The sequence below is a fragment of the Salvelinus namaycush genome, chromosome 11 (genome assembly GCF_016432855.1).
Source record: "Salvelinus namaycush isolate Seneca chromosome 11, SaNama_1.0, whole genome shotgun sequence".
NCBI classification, from domain to species: domain Eukaryota; kingdom Metazoa; phylum Chordata; class Actinopteri; order Salmoniformes; family Salmonidae; genus Salvelinus; species Salvelinus namaycush.
In genome coordinates, this window is record NC_052317.1 from 26564057 (window position 1) to 26586089 (window position 22033).

The window sequence follows — 22033 nt, forward strand, 5'->3', positions numbered from 1 at the left end:
GGAAAATAATGATGCAACAGCACATTTCTCAGTATCATAACTGAAAACACAGCCAGACTGACCTTCTACACTGCCTTTCGAGACCTTATACACTGTTGAGAGTAGACTAACAACTGACCCACATTCAAATCACAGGGCTTTTGCCCCTGTTATTCAAATAACATATTCACTGCAGTTTACAGCCTAGAGTAGAATTCTGTACTTGCTTGATAACAATAATGCAATTATTCATTGCAATGTGTTCTAGGCAAGTCTAGGTAAGATAATTGTATAGTCCCTAAACAAGATCAATAGGGATGCTTTTTGAGCTGTGTGTCTCATGTCTTCGCTGTTCTTTCATGCGCAATGACACACCTGGTCTCTACACTTATATTGAACATTTGTGCAGCTTTGTAGGATTGCTAGTTAGCATATTACAGATCTGGACAAACTATCCACCTACCACTATTGTCACTATAAAAGGTGGATAGAGGGCAGGATAGATAGTTAGACTGGTAGACTATATTGGCCTGTGGTATAGTTAGTGTTTGGAAAAGTGCAGTGCATAATGGAAACTCCACAACACCTTGATATAGGGGAGGCGCATGCAAGCAGATAAGGAAATATGTCTAGAATGGAAGAAATGATATAGTAAAACCTGCAAATGGGTGAATGTGAACCCAGGAAATAAAAGCACTACCCTCCCCTGTTATTGCACCTTTCCTGTTCTTAACTTTTTTATTAGTGCAGAGGGCAGAAAGGAGAAGAGGAAGCCACTTTAGGCTATTGAGATGCAGCTCTTGTTTCACCCCTGTCTGACTGACTATTGAGATGCAGCCCATTGTTACAGTGATGCGGTTACTGATTGTTATACTGATGTCTCTCCACTCCCCCCTACTGGCAGGTTGCTGTGTAGCAGCAGTCTGAGGAAGCTGAGTGCAGGACACAACCACCTGCAGAAGCTGCCTGAGAGAATAGAGCGCCCACTACTGGAGGTGTTAGACGTACAACACAACCAGCTAGCAGAGCTGCCCTGCAACCTCTTCCTCAAATCTGACAGGTAACACAATATTATAGACATACACTGTGTACAAAACATTAGGAACACCTTCCTAATATTGAGTTGCACTCCCTTTTGCCATCAGAACAGCCTCAATTCATCAGGGCATGGACTACAAAGTGTCAAAAGCGTTCAACAGGGATGCTGGTCCATGTTGACTCCAATGCTTCCCACAGTTGTGTCAAGTTGGCTGGATATCCTTTGGGTGGTGGACCATTCTTGATACACACGGGAACTGTTGAGTGTGAAAAACCCAGCAGCGTTGCAGTTCTTGACACATTCAAACCAGTGCGCCTGGCACCTACTACCATACCCAGTTCAAAGGCACTTATATCTGTTGTCTTGCCCATTCACCCTCTGAATGGCACACATACACAATCCATGTTTCAGTTGTCTCAAGGCTTAAAAATCCTTCTTTAACCTGTCTCCTCCCCTTTATCTACACTGATTGAAGTGGATTTAACAGGTGACATCAATAAGGGATCATAGCTTTCACCTGGATTCACCTGGTCAGACTATGTCCTGGAAAGAGCAGTTTTTCCTAATATTTTGAACACTATAATATAGGATGTTAAAACTTCAATGAATGTGATTACATGGTAGCGAATGAAACTCATTCAGTGTGTTAAAAAAATGTATGAATTACATGCTGGTATTGTTGAGATAAAATATGATCTGTGTTGTTTGTTTCAATAGAGCATGATGACAAGAGGTGAATTATTACCCAGTTATTTACTAAACATGTTAATACTAACTGTGACAATTTATTACACCGGCAGAATATGTGTAATGGTCGAAAGACTGACACTAGGGCTCACTTCCTGTTTCAGTTTGCGGTGCCTGAATGCCTCGGCCAATAAGCTAGAGCACCTGCCTCCCTCCAGCCTATCAGAGGAGAGCAACAGCATCCTCCAGGAACTGTACCTCACCAACAACCGACTGACTGATAAGTGTGTTTCCTTACTGACGGGACACACACACCTCCGAGTACTACACATGGCCTACAACTACCTGCACACCTTCCCTGCCAGGTGAGTGGATAGATGTAGGCTACATACTGTATACACACACACACACACATAAAATAACTGTTGTAACTCTCATTTTTCTTTTTCTACCACTATTACAATATACTGTCTCTTCTAGGTACATATTCACTGACTTTTCCTCCTCTGTAGTAAAATGGCAAAGTTGGAGGAACTGGAGGAGGTGGACCTGAGTGGGAACAGGCTCAAGACGGTGCCCACCACCATCATGAACTGCAGACGCATGCACACACTCATCGCCCACTCCAACACCATAGAAGTCTTCCCTGAGGTCATGCAGCTTATGGAGATGAAGGTAGGACAGTCAGGCAGGTAGGACGTGCGCGCGCATGTGTGTGAGTGCATGTATATTCATGTGTGCGTGTGAGGATGGTTGTATATCTCTGTGTGTTTTAACCCTCTCCTCTCTCCACAGTGTGTAGATCTGAGCTGTAATGAGCTGAGTGAGATCAGCCTGCCTGAGAACCTGCCTCCTAAACTCCAGGAGCTGGACCTGAGTGGCAACCCTCGCCTCAACCTAGACCACAAAACCCTGGAACAACTCAAGTAAGTCTTCTATTAGTGTAGACAAATTGTGAGTAAAGATGAATTTAATGATTTAGTTTGTCTGTGTACCTGTTCCTGCACTGTGATCTTTTTATTAAGTTTCCTCTCTGCTCTTTGTTGCAGTAACATCCGCTGTTTCCGCATCGACCCGCCCCCGACCTTCTCAACCAATGAGGCGTCAGGTGGGCCGGCTGTGTGGAGTCATGGTTACACAGAAGCCTCGGGTGTCAAGAACAAGTGAGTAACATACACAAGGCTACATCATACATACACATCATGTGTGAACCATATGGGTCACCATGGGAGAGCTTTCATGTGTGAAAAACAAGCAAAGTTACCATGGCGACTAAAACGAACACGTCAGTCGGTGAGGTCAATGTGGGGGCAGTAGAGTTAGTGTGTGAAACAAGAGGCTGGGGATGTGGGCGCATCCACATGTCAATGCGTTTGTGTGTGTGACAGCTGTGAGAGAGAGATGCAATGCTGTGGAGCTACAGTAAGTCTTAAACTCTCAACAACCTCAAGGGAATATTATTAATGTTTTGCACGTATTCCTATCTCTCTCTCTCTCTCTCTCTCAGGCTGTGTGTGGCTGCCCTGTCGGTGAACAGTTTTGGTGGGAGTCGTGAGGCCCTCTATGGGGTGTTTGATGGAGATAGGAATGTGGAAGTGCCCTACCTGCTGCAGTGTACCATGAACGATGTGCTGGCTGAGGAGCTACACAAGACCAAGAGTGAAGAAGACTACATGACCAACACCTTCCTCGTCATGCAGAGGTTAGTATGGACACACACACACACACACACACACACACACACACACACACACACACACACACACACACACACACACACACACACACAAACTTCTTATTTAGACAGTATCAGAAATTCAACCTTCTCCTGTTCTCTCTCTGTGCCACAGAAAGCTGGGTACGGCAGGGCAGAAGCTGGGTGGCTCGGCGGCCCTGTGCCACATCAGACACGACCCCACCGACCCGGGCGGCTGCTTCACCCTCACCGCTGCCAACGTGGGAAAGTGCCAGGCCATCCTGTGTCGGGACGGCAAGCCACTGCCCCTCTCCCTGCTGCACAACATAGGCCTGGAGGAAGAGTACCGACGCATCAGACAACACAACGCCATCATCACTGAGGTACACAGGGAGGGGTTTGTGTGTGTGTGTTACCTTCTTCTTATATCCTTGTGGGCACCTGAAATCCCGAAAAATCCCCACAAGGATAGTAAAGCAAGGAAAAATGTCCCTTATGGGGACATTTACCACGTCCCCACGAGGACAAAAACTATTTTGAGCTTAGGGGTTAGGGTTGCAATTAGGTTTAGGGTTAGGCATAAGGGTTAGGGGTTATGGAAATAAATTGTAGGTCCCCACGAGGATAGAAAAACAAGTGTGTGTGTGTGAATGGAGGGGGAGGAGGGGTTAAGAGTGTATTCTGCTTGTGGGTGGGAGTGTGGCAGTGTGTATGAGGATGTTAATTTAAAGTACTGCTCCAAATGCTTGTGATGCACTTCAATTCCATTTCATGTTCAATTCTATAACCCCGAAGGGTATGGGATTTTGAAGTCAAGTTCATCATTGATACCACACTTAATGACTCTTTTAATACAATTTTGGCCTGAGCTTTAATCTGTATGTGTGAGGATTGGGGAATGTGTTAGAACAGCTCCCACTCTAAACATACTGTGTGTGTGTTTCTGCGAGGGGTTGGGATACGGCAGAATAGCGGTTTCTGTTGGACAAGTAATCGTCTCCTTCTACTCCTCTAGGACAACAAGGTGAATGGAGTGACAGACTCCACCCGCATCATGGGATATTCCTTCCTGTACCCAGCGGTGATCCCACGGCCCTACGTCTGCACGGTAACCCTCACCCCGCAGGACGAGTTCTTCATCCTGGGAAGCCGTGGCTTGTGGGATGCCGTGTCACCGTCGGAGGCGGTGGAGGCGGTGCGTAATGTCCCAGACGGCCTGGCTGCAGCCAAGAAGCTGTGTACGCTGGCCCAGGGCTACGGTTGCACCGACAGTCTCTGTGCCGTGGTGGTGCAGCTCTCTGTGAGTGAGGACTGCTGCTGCTGCAGAGACCATCCCCAGCCGCCCCCCAGCCCTGGAATGGGCGGCTACCCCTCTTTGGGGGGTTCGTCGATAAAGGAGCGACCCACCGGGGATGGCTCCCTCCCTGTCCACCCGTCCTCCTGCAGTGAGATCAGCAGTGAGATCAGTACTAGTGAGATGAGCAGCGAGGTGGGATCCACGGCCTCCTCTGACGAGCCTCCTCAGAGTTCCCTGGGGCTGCTGCACGAACAGCCCCACCACCACCAGCTCCACCTGCACCACCAGGCCCACCAGCTCTCCCTCCAGGCCCAGCACGCCGCCCAGCCCTGCCCCTACCCTCACCCAGGCTCGGAGCTCCCTGCCCGGGGCTGCTGTGCTCTCCACCCTGCCTGTCTGACCAGATCCTTCCAGAGGCAGCTGTCCAGCGCCACCTTCTCCAGTGCACTATCTGACAACGGGCTGGACAGTGAGGACGAGGAGCCCATCGCCGGGGTCTTCTCCAACGGGAGCAGAGTGGAGGTGGAGGCCGATATCCACTGCCTTAGGGTTGAGGCCTCTTTATCATCATCATCGTCAGGACAGGAACGCTTGCTGGCCAATCCTCCACCTCCTCCACCCTGCACCCCAGAACCCCTGGAGGAAGGGGTGGAGCTGACCCTGGGGGAGGCGGATATGAGGGAGGATAGAGAAGAGGGCTGGTCAGTGGGCTGCGGCAGACCGGGTGATGACGGGAAGGCAATGGGGAAGAGGAGGGGGAACGGCTCTGTGGCCCCTCAGGAGAAGAGCCACAACCTGATCGAGGTGGCAGCAGACGCCCCATCTAAGAAGGGAGGGGGATACTTCACGGCGCCCGCCCAGCCCGACCCGGACGACCAGTTCATCATCCCTCCAGAGCTAGTGGAGGAGGTCAAGGAGATCATGAAGCAGCATCAGCAGAAGCAACAGAAAGCACCTAGTCCCGACCAGCCTGCAGACTACTAGGACACACCCCTCTGAGCAGCCATACACACCCCCTACTGCATTTACAACAATTTACCACTGTTTCTGCAGAGAATTAGGACACACCCCGAAATCCCTACAGTGGAGAATCGCTACAGAGTCTTCGGACTAGCTGAGTAACCTATGTATCTGAAAAACAGCACCTTGCTGAGATGTCTACAGACTACAATCACTCAACCCCTTTCCTGAGACCACAGCACTGGAGTACCAAGCACTGTAACCTGCTCCACCCCTTTCCCCAAAGTGGCCTATAGAATAGGACATGCAAATGATCCCTTTAAGATAACCCAACCCTATTGGGTATCCTACTTATGGACACACCTTTTATGGTCCAAAGTAGTTCCACTACTACTCACAGACAGACTGTGCGGAACGTTGTTTTTACATTAGTCAACGAACCAATGAGTATCTATGTAATCAACACTAGTCTCTCTGCAAAAGGGTTAGCCTATCACAACACACAGTTATGGATATGATTCCGTTGTTTTTTTTACTTACCATATCTTTTAATGTAAAGAAAATTAAGTTGCTGAAAAAACCTTATTAAATGAAACATGGAGAACAATCTTTTTTATTATCAATGAAATACATTTGAATGGTACACACCAATAATGCCACGCTTAACTGTTGTAGATGAGGCACTTAATAAAACTGTATTTCTTCAGTAAATCATGGCTCTTGGCCTGTACAAAAGGCATAGACATTTTTGTAGAAATTTGAAAGACTAACTCTTAGGAGTTGCATACTCTTTATGGTGACCTAGTCACTTTTACTAATCTTCTCTGAGAGAAATTGTGATTTTCCCCCCCCCCCCAATGATTGTAAATAAGAGAAATACTGATGCTTTTAAAGGAACTGTGTACCCGTATGTCTGTGGATGGATTTAGTGGTGTGGAGGGGGTGTGGGTCAGACCTGGTTTCGCCATTTTGGAGATCTCACCTTTTTCTCGTAGACACATACACTCAGAGACATGTTCAATACACACACAGATACGTGCATACACAGTACACCCACCCTATTATACAGTACAAGCACACACAATTCACCATGGTTCTTTTCATTCAGTTCTGTTGATACTTACATCTTGGTTAGTCAGCACTCCCTCTAATGTGCTCACAACATACATACACACAGTATTCCGTCCCACTGCCCGCCTAACTGTTATCACCGGCATGACTGTGTCCAGTTCAGTAATGCAAACAAATGCTATATTATCCACATGGAAAGTAAACCACACAAACGTTCCTGTCTTTGGTATAATAAATCTTACATTTGTAAGTTTTGTTGTTCTAGTGGTATTTTATGTTTTGCGGTTACATTTTAAATTCTCTCTTCTGTGTGCAACTGATATACAATCATTTCTCTCAGTATTCCTCCCCTTTTTCAATGTATGGCCCTCTTGTATTTTGCAGATGCAAGTGCAAAGGTCATACAATTTTAAGTTCATATAAACCAAAAAACAGCCAGAAGTATAGCTGATAGCATTCAATTAGACTTCACAATACAATTTAAAATGTACAATTTTTACATTACTGTTATCCAGAAATGCAGGATAATAATCTCTTGTTGCACCTGTGTCATACTATAGCTGTAGTTTGAGTAAGGGCTCTATTCAATCTGTATAGCTGTAGTTTGAGTAAGGGCTCTATTCAATCTGTATAGCTGAAGTTTGGCTCTATAGCACGCTTGAAATTTAAAGGTAATTTCCAATTGAGCTGACATATGTAGCGTTTATCGTGAATGCCGTGTCTGCTAACACGGGAACATTGACATTTAGAGGCAATCGGGCTACAACACAGCACTTCAGTGCTACTTATTGAATAGAGCCCTAATTCGAAAATCATAGGTGTATGTGCACCTTATGACCAGAAGAGGTCAATATTGTCAAATGTTTATATTAGCATCTCATTAATTTCTTATCAGACTAACTATAGAACCACTTATTATAGTTATGCCCCTAATGCCTTCCATTCCATGACTGCAACTAAAGAAAAAAACATTTCAGATTATCTCCATTTAAAACTATTAAGAGTCTGATATGAAAATGACATGACAGCAACAGTAATGTAGCTTATGCCCTGAACAATACTGTACGTACACTTCATAGCATATTTATGATTTTTTTTTATTTGCACACAAGAAAATACAAAACAATGGGATGTTAAGGTAAATGACAATAACCTGTGCGAGAGGTAAAAAAAAAAAAAACGAGGCTTGTAGAGCACTTCCCCCTTTCAAGTGTTTAAACATAAATTAAATTAACATTTAACACAAGAAAAGTAATCCGATTTAAGACAGAAACAAATAATTGGAGATTTACATACACAAAGAAACTACAATTCATGTAAAATGAACAGGCTGATCAAAATACATGGCTGATAGGCAGATAATTATTGGGATGAGACATTAAGTGGAATTTCCAGGAGATCTTTTGTAATTTTATATTTGAAGGAGTTGTAACTTTTGCAGTTAACTTCTTCATCTACTTAATGCTGGCCATGAATAGATTTGGTTCTGGCAGGGGAAAAAACATTACATTCCTGTGACGGTGACATTGGACATGGTCGTGCCCCTGTCTCCTCCACCTCCGCTGTTCTTGTTTTTCCTCTTCACACACACCACACTGACTGCAGTCACCACCAGCATGCCACCCAGCACAGAGAAAGAGGCTATAAGCGCTGTGGTCATCGTGTCCTGGGTGGAACCCTGATACTGACAACTCTCTCCATAGTACCACCAGTCGTCACCAACTGCACACCTAGAGAGGGACCGAGAGAGAGAGTCACCAATCTACCCACTGCACATCTGGATAGGGAGAGAGAAAGATAGCTCTAACACGGCACATCTATATAGAGGGGGAGAAAGTGGGAGTCAATACACAGGCAACACTGGTTGTAATGATGTCATTATACAACCAGTTTTGCCTGCTGGGCTGTATGTGTATGTGTAAAGGGTAAGACTGAGCATTCTGAGGAAACAGAGGGAATAATTTGTATCTGCACAGCTGGAGCAAGATAATAAAAGGAGAGAATCAAGCTGTGGTTATCAATGCAGAGAGGAACAGAGCGAAAGAGAGAGAAATAGAATTCAGTATGGATGATTGAATTTCAGACCATTGTATTGTGTAAGGGACAAGCCTCGATAATAAAGGGTCCTCACCTGCAAAGAGCATTTCCAGCATCCACCACACAGACTCCCTCATTCCCACATGTGACCTTAGTGCAGGGGTCAGTAGGTGGCAATATGGCGGTGGTAACCGTGGTGACTGGTGGCAATGTGGAGGAGGGTACGGGCTGGGTCACCGTAAGATGTGACACATCTGAAGACAGATAGGGGGGAGGGGGCATGTATATAATGAGAATGAGGTACATTACACATAGTACTAACATAGAAATGAATGTTGGCCTACAGACACTGGGATGGGATTGGGTAGCATGATTGATTATAGAAATGGCGAATGGGTGTGAATTGGTAATGAATCACGTGATGTGGACATCACAGTCGACTTTGGCCACGAGAAACAGTCGAACTCCGCCCCTTTCTCAATTTCTTCAAACAGAAATAAGGTGTTCCTTTGGTGGTTCTCGATGTGTCATTCTGGTCATGCGCACCGTGACCAGCGTAGCTAGTTCGTTAGCTAAGCTAGCCACTGTAGCTAGCCAGTAACTCCTCCAGTATGTGTTGACGTCATTTGTTTTTGGATGGAAGCTGTAGAGGTTGGTAAGAATGGCACTTCTGTAACCAAATATCTTATTCATACATTTGAGGGTTTAAGCATTAAATTCCCTGGTATGATGGTGGAATGATCAGTTATAGTTTAAAGCCATTATTTTTGCCCAAAGCCAACCTTTAAATAGATGGAAAACCACAACCCATGATTGTATTTGAATGAGTGGGATGATAATCAACAAGGCAGTGTAAGGGCTAGCTGACCCACTGCATAGCGGTTGTTTTGGCGATGTCGGAGGTGGAACTGCTGTGGATCTCTGTGGCTCCTGGCATTATACCTAAAGTGGACATTGCCATTGGCTGCACAGAGTCGAATTAACAGAAATCCCATGCAGCCTTATTTACAAGTTCGCAATAGAATGTGAGATGTTATCTAAACCTTGATTAGGCTGATAGAAATCCTCATTATTTTGTTTAATGATTTTCAACTTGAATGTCATTATTTCTATATAGCCTACACTATCTTATTCAGAACTTCTAACGCGAGTGGGACAGGTGTGGCTTTGTGACAATGACCACACGAGCAGCAGCTCTAGCGCAGTAACACTTCTGACACCGCCGAAACGCCAACTTGCGGGTGTCGGCTATCGCGAGTTAACACTTGATCTGATTGAATCTAGGCCTTAATGGGATATGATGGTGGATCCACAGGAGGTTGGTGGCACCTTAATTGGGGAGGACAGGCTTGTGGTTATGGCTGTAGAGGAATGAGTGGAATTGTATCAAAACATCAAACACATGGTTTGATGCCATTCCATTCGCTCCGTTCCAGCCATTATTATTGGCTGTTCTCCCCTCAGCAGCCTCCACTGGTGGGATCATACAGATGAGTATATTTGAACATGGTTATGCAAAACAGAGAGACAATGTATCATGCTTTCAGAGAATGTAGAGAATGCTTTTAGCATGTTTTTGATAAAAAGGTATTTTCAGTAGCCTGGTTCCAGATCTGTTTGTGTGATCGTGTCAAACGCAGCAATGACCATTGGTGGAAAAAGTACCCAATTTTCATACTTGAGTAAAAGTAAAGATACCTTAATAGAAAATGACTCAAGTAAAAGTGAGTCACCCAGTAAAATACTACTTAAGTAAAAGTCTAAAAGTCCTTGGTTTTAAATATATGTATGTATCAAAAGTAAATGTAATTACTAAAATATACTTAAGTATCAAAAGTAAAACTAGAAATCATATAAAATTCCTTATATAAACGCAAACCAGACGGCATCATTTTTCTTGTTTTTTTAATTTACGGATAGCCAGCGTCGTGCTCTAACACTCAGACATCATTTACAAACGATGCATGTGTTGAGTGAGTCCACCAGATCAGAGGCAGTAGGGATGTTCTCTTGATAAGTGTGTGAATTAGACAGTTGTCCTGTCCTGTTAAGCATTCACAATGTAACAAGTACTTTTGGGTGTCAGAGAAAATGTATGGTGTAAAAAGTACATAACTGTCTTTAGGAATGTAGCGAAGTAAAAGTCAAAGTTGTACAGATACCCCCCAAAAATACTTAAGTATTACTTTCAAGTATTTTTACTTACACCACTGACAATGACCAAACAGATCTGGAACCAGACTAACTTTTGTCATGACTGACCATAGGAGTTGGCAATACATCACGAACAAATCTGGGACCAGGGTAACGTTTCAGAACTTCTTACCCTCCATGGTAAGCAGGAAGATGGCGTCTCCCCCCTTGATGAAGTCCCTGCTCTTGGCCCTGCCATGGGTGAGGTACGCAGTTGTCCCGGCACCCGGCCCACGAAAATATTTGGTCCCGTCCGCCTCTGACACTTCAACGCCGACCTTACGAGGGTCATCCCAGAAGAACAGCTCTGAAGTCTCTGAAAGGTAAAAACACAGATCTTTCTCAATATACTCTACATGACTTCATCTATGAAATAAGAAGACTACTACTTTAAGTCAATGCAAAACCAGGTGGAACATCTCAGAAAATAATGGTAAATCCATTAATTTGACAATGGAATTTAACTCACTATGTTAAAGTAAATCCCTGGGTTTCAAATCGTTCTGCACTTGTCTTGGTCCAAATTAATTAGGCATTTCAGAAGGGCACTGTCCTAGGAACAGTTTAGCCTTTCAGATAATAATGAAAAATATTACATGGATAGGGGGAACCTGATCCTAGATCAACACTCCCAGTCTAAGATGCTTAATGAATACTGGACCTGGACTGACCACTGAGTTTCTTAGTAGGATCGGTGGTGACACTGCGCTGGTTGTTCATACGCCTCATGATGTCTGGGTTCTGGTCAAACAGCATCATGGTCATCTGTTTCCACGGGCACGGCCACTTCCGCAACTCTGTGTCACCGGTCATGGTCACCAGGTGGGCGTAGGCAGAAAGCTCCCCCGGGTAGCCCTCCTTCCCACTGGGGTACAGTCCCATCTGGAAGGTGTAGCCCTCTCTGGACTTGAACCGGGGGCTGTAGATGGGTTTGTCGTTAGGAGTGGTCTCCATGATGTGGCTGAAGTTCTTCACCCGCCACACGTGGTCGGGGCAGGTAGTCTCGGAGAGGTTGATGTCGTCCAGGGAGAGACCACCTGTGGAGGGGGCGTCACCCTTGATACCCTCGAACACCACCCGGAACTTCTTAGCCACGTTCAGGCTCACATGGTGCAGGTGCCATAGGTCTTGAGGTGGTGCTGGGAGAAAGAGGAAACCATTACATTTATAAATACAGTACAGAGAATATTGTTGTGTAGAATTTACAGTATATCATATGTTATACGCATTATACAGGTTAAGAAAAACCAATATGATGGGTCTAAACCACAGGTGTCAAACTCATTCCACGGGGGGCCGAGTGTCTGCGGGTTTTCGCTCCTCCCTTGTACTTGATTGATGAATTAACATCACTAATTAGTTAGGAACTCCCCACACCTGGTTGTCTAGGGCTTTATTGAAAGGAAAAACCAAAAACCTGCAGACACTAGGCCCTCCGTGGAATGAGTTTGACACCCCTGGTCTAAACTAATAACAGATTATTTGAATGTCTATAGGTTGATGTAACAGATGTTAGTTATGTTAGAGACAATATGTTAGAGATGTTAGAGACAATATGTTAGAGATGTTACCAACTATGGGCTGAATAACACGCAGGGTCCCGTTGGGGTGGGCTTCATCGTACTCTCGGACAAGGATCACCAGCTGATCGTTGGCGCCACCACCGTTGTAGAGGAAGAACTGCAGGCACTGGTAGCCTCTCTTGGGGTAGAGCAGTCTGCTCTCCAGCCTGGCTGTGTCTGCTGGTTTGCCCGTGGCAGTGCTCAAGTGCATGAAGTAGCCTGAGCGTGTGAACAATGGATATCAGTATACATTTTCCATTGGATTGTTAAGTAGCGTCAGCCTATAACTTTAGCCTATAATTAGGGCTCAGAGTTTTACTAACCAGGTAACATAGTCAGGGAAAACTCTAGGTCTTATTTGTAACTGGACCTTTGATCACCCTTTGGACTGTAAGATAATAATATAGCTGATAGTGATCTGCCCTGTCAGGTACTGAGGATGGGAGGTTGATAGTGTTGTTTTGTGGTTGGTGTGTACTGAGGGGGTGCTCACCGGTGCATTTGCCCATGTTGGAGTAGTCCATATTGGGCCCGCCAGGCGCCTGGGTCACCCTAGTCCATTCTGCCTGGTCCCCCGGCCCCTGGATCATACCACAGATGTTCTCCCTCTCAAAGTCGCAGGTGTCCAGGAAAGTGGAGGAGCGTGCTGGATCAAAGGACACATATATGTAATCGCCATCAGCTGAACAGCAATCATAGGAAAACTTTGACCTGCTGTAAACGTTTTTATCTAGGTTTACCATGTACCCATGCAGTACCATGTACCCAACCACGTTTGATAATCCACTAGGGTTCTCAATCAAATATACACTGCAGAAAGATCCTGCTGTTCCTCTTTTTCCAAAAGACCAAAAGAAAGAGTTTTGCTTTGAACATATCACCTAACTAATCACTGTAATTCAAATATCAGTTTAATAGCACAAATGTGACATTCCAGCAAAGGAAGTCTCCTGCACTGTTGGTTTGACTGAATTACAGCGTCCATCAAATAAATTGTTCGATCAGCAGGTCAACGTGAGTATGTCTTACTACTTACTTGGTAGATCAGTCAGTCTGCTCAGACAGTTGTTGATCACTGACTGAGCAGACTGATGCTCTTGAACATGGCCTGAGCCTTACTGCAGTTGTACAGCCTAATGTTCCTGTGTCTTACGACAGTTGTAGAGGCCTAAAGTGACTGAGCCTTACTGCAGTTGTAGAGGCCTAAAGTGACTGAGCCTTACTGCAGTTGTAGAGGCCTAAAGTGACTGAGCCTTACTGCAGTTGTAGAGGCCTAAAGTGACTGAGCCTTACTGCAGTTGTAGAGGCCTAAAGTGTCTGAGCCTTACTGCAGTTGTAGAGGCCTAAAGTGTCTGAGCCTTACTGCAGTTGTAGAGGCCTAAAGTGACTGAGTCTTACTGCAGTTGTAGAGGCCTAAAGTGTCTGAGTCTTACTGCAGTTGTAGAGGCCTAAAGTGTCTGAGCCTTACTGCAGTTGTAGAGGCCTAAAGTGTCTGAGCCTTACTGCAGTTGTAGAGGCCTAAAGTGTCTGAGTCTTACTGCAGTTGTAGAGGCCTAAAGTGTCTGAGCCTTACTGCAGTTGTAGAGGCCTAAAGTGTCTGAGCCTTACTGCAGTTGTAGAGGCCTAAAGTGTCTGAGCCTTACTGCAGTTGTAGAGGCCTAAAGTGTCTGAGTTTTACTGCAGTAGTACAGCCTAATGTGCCTGTGTCTTACTACAGTTGTAGAGGCCTAAAGTGACTGAGTCTTACTGCAGTTGTAGAGGCGCCGTAGCTTGAGCAGGTCATTATCACTGAACTCCATGCGCTGACCGATGACATCAGCGAAGGCGGGGATCTTGGTGACGATTGTGGGCTCGGTACCGTTCCTGAACGCAGTCTTACTGTAGTGCATCATGGAACCGTAGTCGTAGGGGACACCCAGAGAACTGGACATGGTGTCATTGTACGTGTTGAAGTTGTGTTCCTTACCTGGAGATTGAGGTAGGGAGACAGAGGGTGGGGGGAGCAGAAGTGAGGGAGAGAGAGAGTTCAGTTGGGTTGTAGGGTTCAAATCAGCCAATTTACTCACTTCTTCAAATCTAGCCTTGGAATTTCAATTTGTCTCCTGAATTGACATGTACTGTAATAAGCCTTCTGTAATAAGCCTTCAACCCCAAAATGTTAGCGAGACAAAGAATGTCTCCAATGGCAGATCTGTAGGGTTTAGGGCTTCATGTGGATGACAAGATGCTGACTGGAATCTTAACAATCATGTCGCTACTCTTTCACCTTCAATTACATGAAATGAATGACTTGATATTAATGATTTAGACCATGCACTAATCTCAAATTTCACTTAAAATTTCCGTTGATGCTTATATGGTGCCCTTTGCCTGTTTGTCTGAGAGGATTAGGCAGTCGATCAGCGCAATAAGACATTTGTTTGTCCTGATCACATAGCTTATAGCTCTTGGGAAAGGTCAAGATTAATGAACAACTAGTGTACACTGTGGGTGGGCCTGTTTGGTCAGGCTAACACTAATTTGACTTTTGGTTGTCATGTTGACATATTGTAATATGCTTGTCGGAAGAAAACAGATTACTGTTTGTCCAGACGATATGTTATTCCAAGAAATCCAATCACCATGTTTCTGATGACAAATACATCCAGGCATGTACAGTAAGAAACACCCCACTGGGAACCGACCTCAGCTCAACGTCTAGTTTTGATTTACATTTGGTTGAATTTTCAACTAACGTGAAATCACCATGTCATTGGATTTAGGTTAAAAGTTGAGTAAAAAAAATCTATTTACGTTGATGACTTTTTACAAATTCAATCAGTTTTCCACGTTGATTCAACATCATGACGTGGAAACAATGTTGATTAAACCCATTTTTACCCAGTGGGAATAGCCTAGATTCAATCAGATCAAGCGTTAATCGGCGATATCCAACACCTGCACAGTTGGTGTAACTGTGTTAGAGCTGTCAAATTAGAGCTGTTGCTCGTGTGGTTATTGTCACGAAGCCACACCCGTCCCACTCGCGTCAGAAGTTCAGAATGAGAAAGTATAGGCTATATAGAAATAATGACATTCAAATCGAAAAACATTTAACTAAACAATCAAGGTGTAGATTACATCTCACATTACAGTCAAACTTGTAATCAAGGCTGCATGGCTCTCTTAATGCGACTCCGTGCAGCCAATGGCAATGTCCGCTTTAGGTATAATGCCGGGAGCTGCTTGTGTATTTGACAGCTCTTACCTGGTACAACCCTAACCTTAGCCATAACCCTAACCCCTACATTTTGGAGTCAGAGGGTTAGGGGTAAGCATTACGGTTAGGGTTACCATAGGTTTAGAGGTTCAGTACCCTCAGAGATGCGGTCCCACAGGATGGTGACGTAGTCATCGCGGTCCGACCGTGACTGCTCATGCCAGAAACCCAGTGCATGGAGGAATTCGTGTTCGATGGTCGCAATGCGGTCACAATTGGTCCCGATGGACAACCTCTGTTTCCCCACATGTTGGTTACCCACAGATGAGAAACAACTGAAAGAGAGACAACCAGAAAACATTGTTGAGCGTTAATATAATACAAACTCAAAGGCTATACTACAGCCTAACTTTTTTTTCCCCATGGGCACATCCTTCCAAAATAAAATATATACACTACCGTTCAAAAGTTTGGGATCACTTAGAAATGTCCTTGTTTTTGAAAAAAATAATAATAATTGGTCCATTAAAATAACATAAAATTGATCAGAAATACAGTGTAGATATTGTTAATGTTGTAAATGACCATTGTGGCTGGAAACTAAAGATTTTTCATGGAATATCTATATAGGCGTACAGAGGCCCATTATCAGCAACCATCACTCCTGTGTTCCAATGGCACATTGTGTCAGCTAATCCAAGTTTATCATTTTAATAGACTAATTGATCATTAGAAAACCCTTTGCAATTATGTTAGCACAGCTGAAAACTATTGTTCTGATTTAAAGAAGCAATAGAACTGTCCTTCTTTAGTCTAGTTGAGTATCTGGAGCATCAGCATTTTATGGGTTCGACTACAGGCACAAAATTGCCAGAAACAAAGCCCTTTCTTCTGAAACTCATCAGTCTATTCTTGTTCTGAGAAATGAAAGCTATTCCATGCGAGAAATTTCCAAGAAACTGAAGATCTCGTACAACGCTGTGTACTACTCCCTTCACAGAACAGCGCAAACTGGCTCTAACCAGAATAGAAAGAGGAGTGGGAGGCCCCGGTGCACAACTGAGCAAGAGGACAAGTACATTTGTGTGTCTAGTTTGAGAAACAGACGCCTCACAAGTCCTCAACTGGCAGCTTCTTTAAATAGTACCCGCAAAACACCAGTCTCAACGTCAACAGTGAAGAGGCAACTCCGGGATGCTGGCCTTCTAGGCAGAGTTGCAAAGAAAAAGCCATATCTCAGACTGTCCAATAAAAATAAAAGATTAATGGGTAAAAGAACACAGACTCTGAATAGAGGAACTCTGCCTAGAAGGCCAGCATCCCGGAGTCGTGTCTTCACTGTTGACATTGAGACTGGTGTTTTGAGAGTACTATTTAATGAAGCTGCCAGTTGAAGACTTGTGAGGCGTCTGTTTCTCAGTCATAGTCATTTACAACATTAACAATGTCTACACTGTATTTCTGATCAATTTGATGTTAGTTCAATGGACCAAAAAATATGCATTTCTTTCAAAAACAAGGACATTTCTAAGTAACCCCAAACTTTTGAACAGTAGTGTATATATACAGTACCAGTCATTCCAGGGATTTTCTTTATTTTTACTATTTTCTACATTGTAGAATAATAGTGAAGACATCAAAACTATGAAATAACACATATGGAATCATGTAGTAACCTAAAATGTGTTAAACAATTCTAAATATATTTTATATTTGAGATTCTTCAAAGTAGCCACCCTTTGCCTTGATGACAGTTTTGCACACTCTTGGCATTCTCTCAACCAGCTTCACTTGGAATGCTTTTGACTGGTACTGTATATACATTTTATGCAGTCATGTATGTTCAGTATCTTGAAAGCACAATGTAGAAGCATTATAAATCAACATAAAAACAGAGCAGTCCATAACAGCTTACAGTACCCGCTTCCTTTGAAAATGGAAATGTAGTTGTGCTCTCCCTCCCAAGGGTTGAAGTCGATGCAGGTCTTCAGCCGGTACTGTTCAAAGGCCTTCAGGATAACACCTTTTGCATTGATCTCTGTGGTGTGAATAGAAGATATGTCTTGTAACCATGAAATTACACATTCAATTGAAGACTACGCCACATGGCCTATTTCAAGCAATGGACCATAAAATAGTATCATTGCGTAAATTCATGTATTGCCCCTCTTAAATGGTCAACCTTTAGAACCAAAAACATGTCTCAGAAAGTGAATGTGTATTATACTAAGCAAAAATATAAACGCAACAATCTCAAAGATTTTACTGAGTTACAGTTCATATAAAGAAATCAGTCAATTGAAAACATTTATTAATCTATGGATTTCACATGACTGAGAAGACAGATATGCATCTGTTGGTCATAGATACCTTGAAAAAGGTAGGGGTGTGGATCAGAACCAGTCAGTATCTGGTGCGTGTACCACCATTTACCTCATGCAGCGCAACACATCTCCTTCGCATAGAGTTGATCAGGCTGTTTATTGTGTCCTGTGGAATGTTGTCCCACTCCTCTTCAATAGCTGTGCGAAGTTGCTGGATATTGGCGGGAACTGGGACATGCTGTAGTACACATCGATCCAGAGCATCCCAAACATGCTCAGTGGGTGACATGTCTAGTGAGTATGCAGGCCATGGAAGAACTGGGACATTTTCAGCTTCGAGGAATTGTGTGCAGATCCTTGCAACATGGAGCCGTGCATTATCATGCTGAAACATGAGGTGATGGCGGCGGATGAATGGCATAACAATGGCCCCTCAGGATCACATCACGGTATCTCTGTGCATACATATTGCCATTGATCAAATGCAATTGTGTTTGTTGTCTGTAGCTAATAACTGCCTATATCATAACCCCACCACCATCATGGGACACTCTGTTCACAACATTGACATCAGCAAACCGCCATACAAGTGGTCTGTGGTTGTGAGGCCGGTTGGACGTACTGCCAAATTCTCCAAAACGACGTTGGAGGCGGCTTATGGTAAAGAAATTAAAATTAAATTCTCTGGCAACAGCTCTGGTGGACATTCCTGCAGTCAGCATGCCAATTGCACGCTCCCTCAAAACTTGAGTAATCTGTGGCATTGTCATGTAGGACAAAACTGCACATTTTAGAGTGACCTTGTGTTGTCTTCAGCACAAGGTGCACCTGTGTGATGATCAGGCTGTTTAATCAGCTTCTTGATATGCCACATGTATGGATTATCGTGGCAAAGGAGAAATGTTCACTAACAGGGATGTAAACAAATTTGTGCACAAAACTTGAGAGAAATAAGCTTTTTATGCATATGCAACATTTCTGGGATCTTTTATTTCAGCTCATGAAACATGGGAGCAACACTTTAAATGATGTTTATATTTTTGTTCAGTGTAGATGTACAGTGCATTCAGAAATTATTCAGACCCCTACGTAACAGCATTATTCTAAAATTGATTAAATCATTTTTTCCCGCCTTATCAATCTACACATAATACCCCATGATGACAAAGCAAAAACAGTTCCTTTTTTAAAAAAATTTGCAAATATATTACAAATGTAAATCTGAAATGTAACATTTACATAAGTATTCAGACCCTTTACTCAGTACTTGGTTGAAACACCTTTAGCAGCGATTACAGCCTTGAGTCTTCTTGGGCATGATGCTACAAGCTTGGCACACCTGTACTTGGGGAGTTTCAGATCCTCTTAAGCTCTGTCAGGTTGGATGGAGAGCGTAGCTGCACAGCTATTTTCAGGTCTCTCCAGAGATACTAGATTGGGTTCAAGTCCGGGCTCTGGCTGGGCCACTCAAGGACATTCAGAGACTTGTCCCGAAGCCATTCCTGCATTGTCTTGGCTGTGTGCTGTCAAAGACACGACAGTGCTTAGGGTTGTTGTCCTGTTGGAAGGTGAATCTTCGCCCCAGTCTGAGGTCCTGAGCGCTCTGGAGCAGGTTTTCATCAAGGATCTCTCTGTACTTTGCTTATTTCACCTTTCGCTTGATCCTGACTAGTCTCCCAGTCCCTGCCGCAGAAAAACATCCCCACAGCTTGATGCTGCCAGCACCATGCGTCACCTTAGGGATGGTGCCAGATTTCCTCCAAATGTGACACTTGGCATTCAGGGCAAAGAGTTCAATCTTGGTTTCATCAGACCAGAGAATCCTGTTTTTCATGGTCTGAGAGTCCTTTAGGTGCCTTTGGACAAACTCCAAGCAGGCTGTCATGTACCTTTTAGTGAGGAGAGGCTTCTGTCTGGCCACTCTACCATAAAGGCCTTATTGGTGGAGTGCTACAGAGTTTGTTGTCCTTCTGGAAGGTTCTCCCAACTCCACAGAGGAACTCTGGAGCTCTGTCGGAGTGACCATCGGGTTCTTGGTCACCTCCCTGACCAATACCCTTCTCCCCCGATTGCTCAGTTTGGCCGGGCAGCCAGCTCTAGGAAGAGTTCTTGGTGGTTCCAAACTTCTATCATTTAATAATGGCCACTGTGCTCTTGAGGAACTTCAATGCTGTGTAAATTTTTTGGTACCCTTGTACCTCGAAACAATCCTGTCTCGGCACTCTACGGACAATTCCTTTGACCTCATGGCTTGGTTTGTGCTCTGACTTGCACTGTCAACTGTGGGACCTTATATAGACAGGTGTGTGTCTTTCCAAATCATGTCCAATCATTTGAATTTACCACAGGTGGACTCCAATCAAGTTGTAGAAACATCTCAAGGCTGATCAATGGAAACAGGATGCACCTGAGCTCAATATCGTGTCTCGTAGCAAAGGGTCTGAATACTTACGTAAATAAGGTATTTCTGTTTTGTAATTTTTTATACATTTGTAAAAAATTCTAAGAACATGTTTTCCCTTTGTCATTATGGGGTATTGTGTTGAGATTGATGAGGCAATGTAATCAATTTTAGAATAAGGCTGTAACGTCAAGGGGTCTGAATACTTTCCGAATGCACTGTATGTATTATATTGTATATACATATATGGTCTTACCCAAGTCATCCTCAAAGTAGTAGGGAACAGTCTTTGGCCATCTGTATTGATCCCCTATTATAGAATTCCGGCCTTGTTTCTGAGTCAGCCGTAGATTACATTTGACAAAAAAAGAAATAATAAATCATTTAGTTCTGTTAAGCCTGGGCAGTGAGCTGATATCATGGAAATATAATTGCCCAAGCCCATGAGGGTGCAGTTAAATTGCTGTGGTCTGCAATCAATGGAACTTCCCCGTTCTTGTCTTTCTATTTCTATGCTTGATATAAGATGTCATTGTTAAAGTTAAGACCAGCAGAAGTACTTATTAACTCACCTCATCAAGCTCAATATCCCCCTCCACCAGGTTTAACCCAGCCTCTGTTAGGACCAAGCACACACACACACACACAGCACGTTGCTATGAAACTCCCATTGAGTTATTTGAAACAAGATTAAGTAACATCCTAACTGACAAACCTTCATTGATATCAAAGATGTCCATGTCCCTTCCACCATCCACATCGTATTCTGTAGAATAAATGTAAAGGACATACAGTAAATGAAAGCTTTGAATAGGTGACATTCTATTTGAAATATTGAAAAGAAAATAAGAAACTCCACTTGCCTAAAACTCTTGGTGTAGGCTGACAAGCAACAGAGGGAAAAGGTACCATTGTTTAGAGAAAGTGAGTGACCATTGTAACATTGCAAATTAGGCATTATACTAATTTTAAATGAATATGCAAAGTAGGTCAACATAAATCATATTACAGTATCTCAATAACAAAGAAAACCATTCAATACCAGTACTAATATTATATTTTTGTTTCTTTGAGACATGTATTTAATTTTCACCAATATATAAATAAACAGATAAATGCAACATAACTTTACCAGAGATAAGACATTTTCACATAAGATCCATGAAATATGGAGGATGAATAAATATGTAGTTCTCCTTCCCATGTTTACTCCCTAGTCAAAGAACCCCTTAGTGTGGAACACTAAGAATTAGTAGCCTTGGCCTCTCAGACAGACTTGTAAAAGGTGCTAAGCTAGTCCGATGGACCAGATAAAAGTACATGTGATTGCAAGATCAATAATTGACAGAGCAAGAAACAAAGTGTCATAATTCACCTACGGTCGACTCAGATGACTTGTCCACACACCTTTTCACACACACATAAACACACACCTCTACATACACACATGTACAGTCAGGTCCAGAATTATTGTTCCCCTTGATAAAGATTATCAAAAAAATACTAGAAAATACTTAATACAATTACGGAGCTATATTGTACGCTCAAATTAAAATAAAATGGTATACTAATATACACTGCTCAAAAA

The 22033-nt window shown here is 43.5% G+C and overlaps 2 protein-coding genes across 3 annotated transcripts in view; one reads left to right on the forward strand and one right to left on the reverse strand.

Annotated features, from left to right (window-relative positions):
- The window catches only part of phlpp1 (PH domain and leucine rich repeat protein phosphatase 1), an 83411-nt gene extending 76889 nt beyond the window's left edge, over positions 1 to 6522 (forward strand). For both annotated transcript variants that reach the window (XM_039004027.1, XM_039004028.1), the window contains 8 exons: positions 884 to 1039; positions 1870 to 2070; positions 2218 to 2380; positions 2501 to 2631; positions 2755 to 2868; positions 3213 to 3407; positions 3556 to 3784; positions 4417 to 6522. In XM_039004027.1, the coding sequence (XP_038859955.1) occupies positions 884 to 1039; positions 1870 to 2070; positions 2218 to 2380; positions 2501 to 2631; positions 2755 to 2868; positions 3213 to 3407; positions 3556 to 3784; positions 4417 to 5682 (2455 nt within the window). In that variant the 3' untranslated portion in view covers positions 5683 to 6522. The remainder of the gene's footprint in view (positions 1 to 883; positions 1040 to 1869; positions 2071 to 2217; positions 2381 to 2500; positions 2632 to 2754; positions 2869 to 3212; positions 3408 to 3555; positions 3785 to 4416) is intronic.
- Positions 6523 to 8233: 1711 nt separating this feature from the next.
- si:ch73-40a17.3 (meprin A subunit beta) lies at positions 8234 to 21266 on the reverse strand. The gene is made up of 12 exons (XM_039003186.1): positions 21161 to 21266; positions 21018 to 21061; positions 20702 to 20780; positions 17641 to 17758; positions 15877 to 16055; positions 14269 to 14487; positions 13015 to 13167; positions 12531 to 12740; positions 11634 to 12098; positions 11093 to 11275; positions 8861 to 9020; positions 8234 to 8459 (listed from the first exon to the last, which is right to left on the reverse strand). The coding sequence occupies exons 1-12, from the start codon at positions 21264 to 21266 to the stop codon at positions 8234 to 8236; spliced, it is 2142 nt and encodes a 713-aa protein (XP_038859114.1).
- Positions 21267 to 22033: the final 767 nt, after the last annotated feature.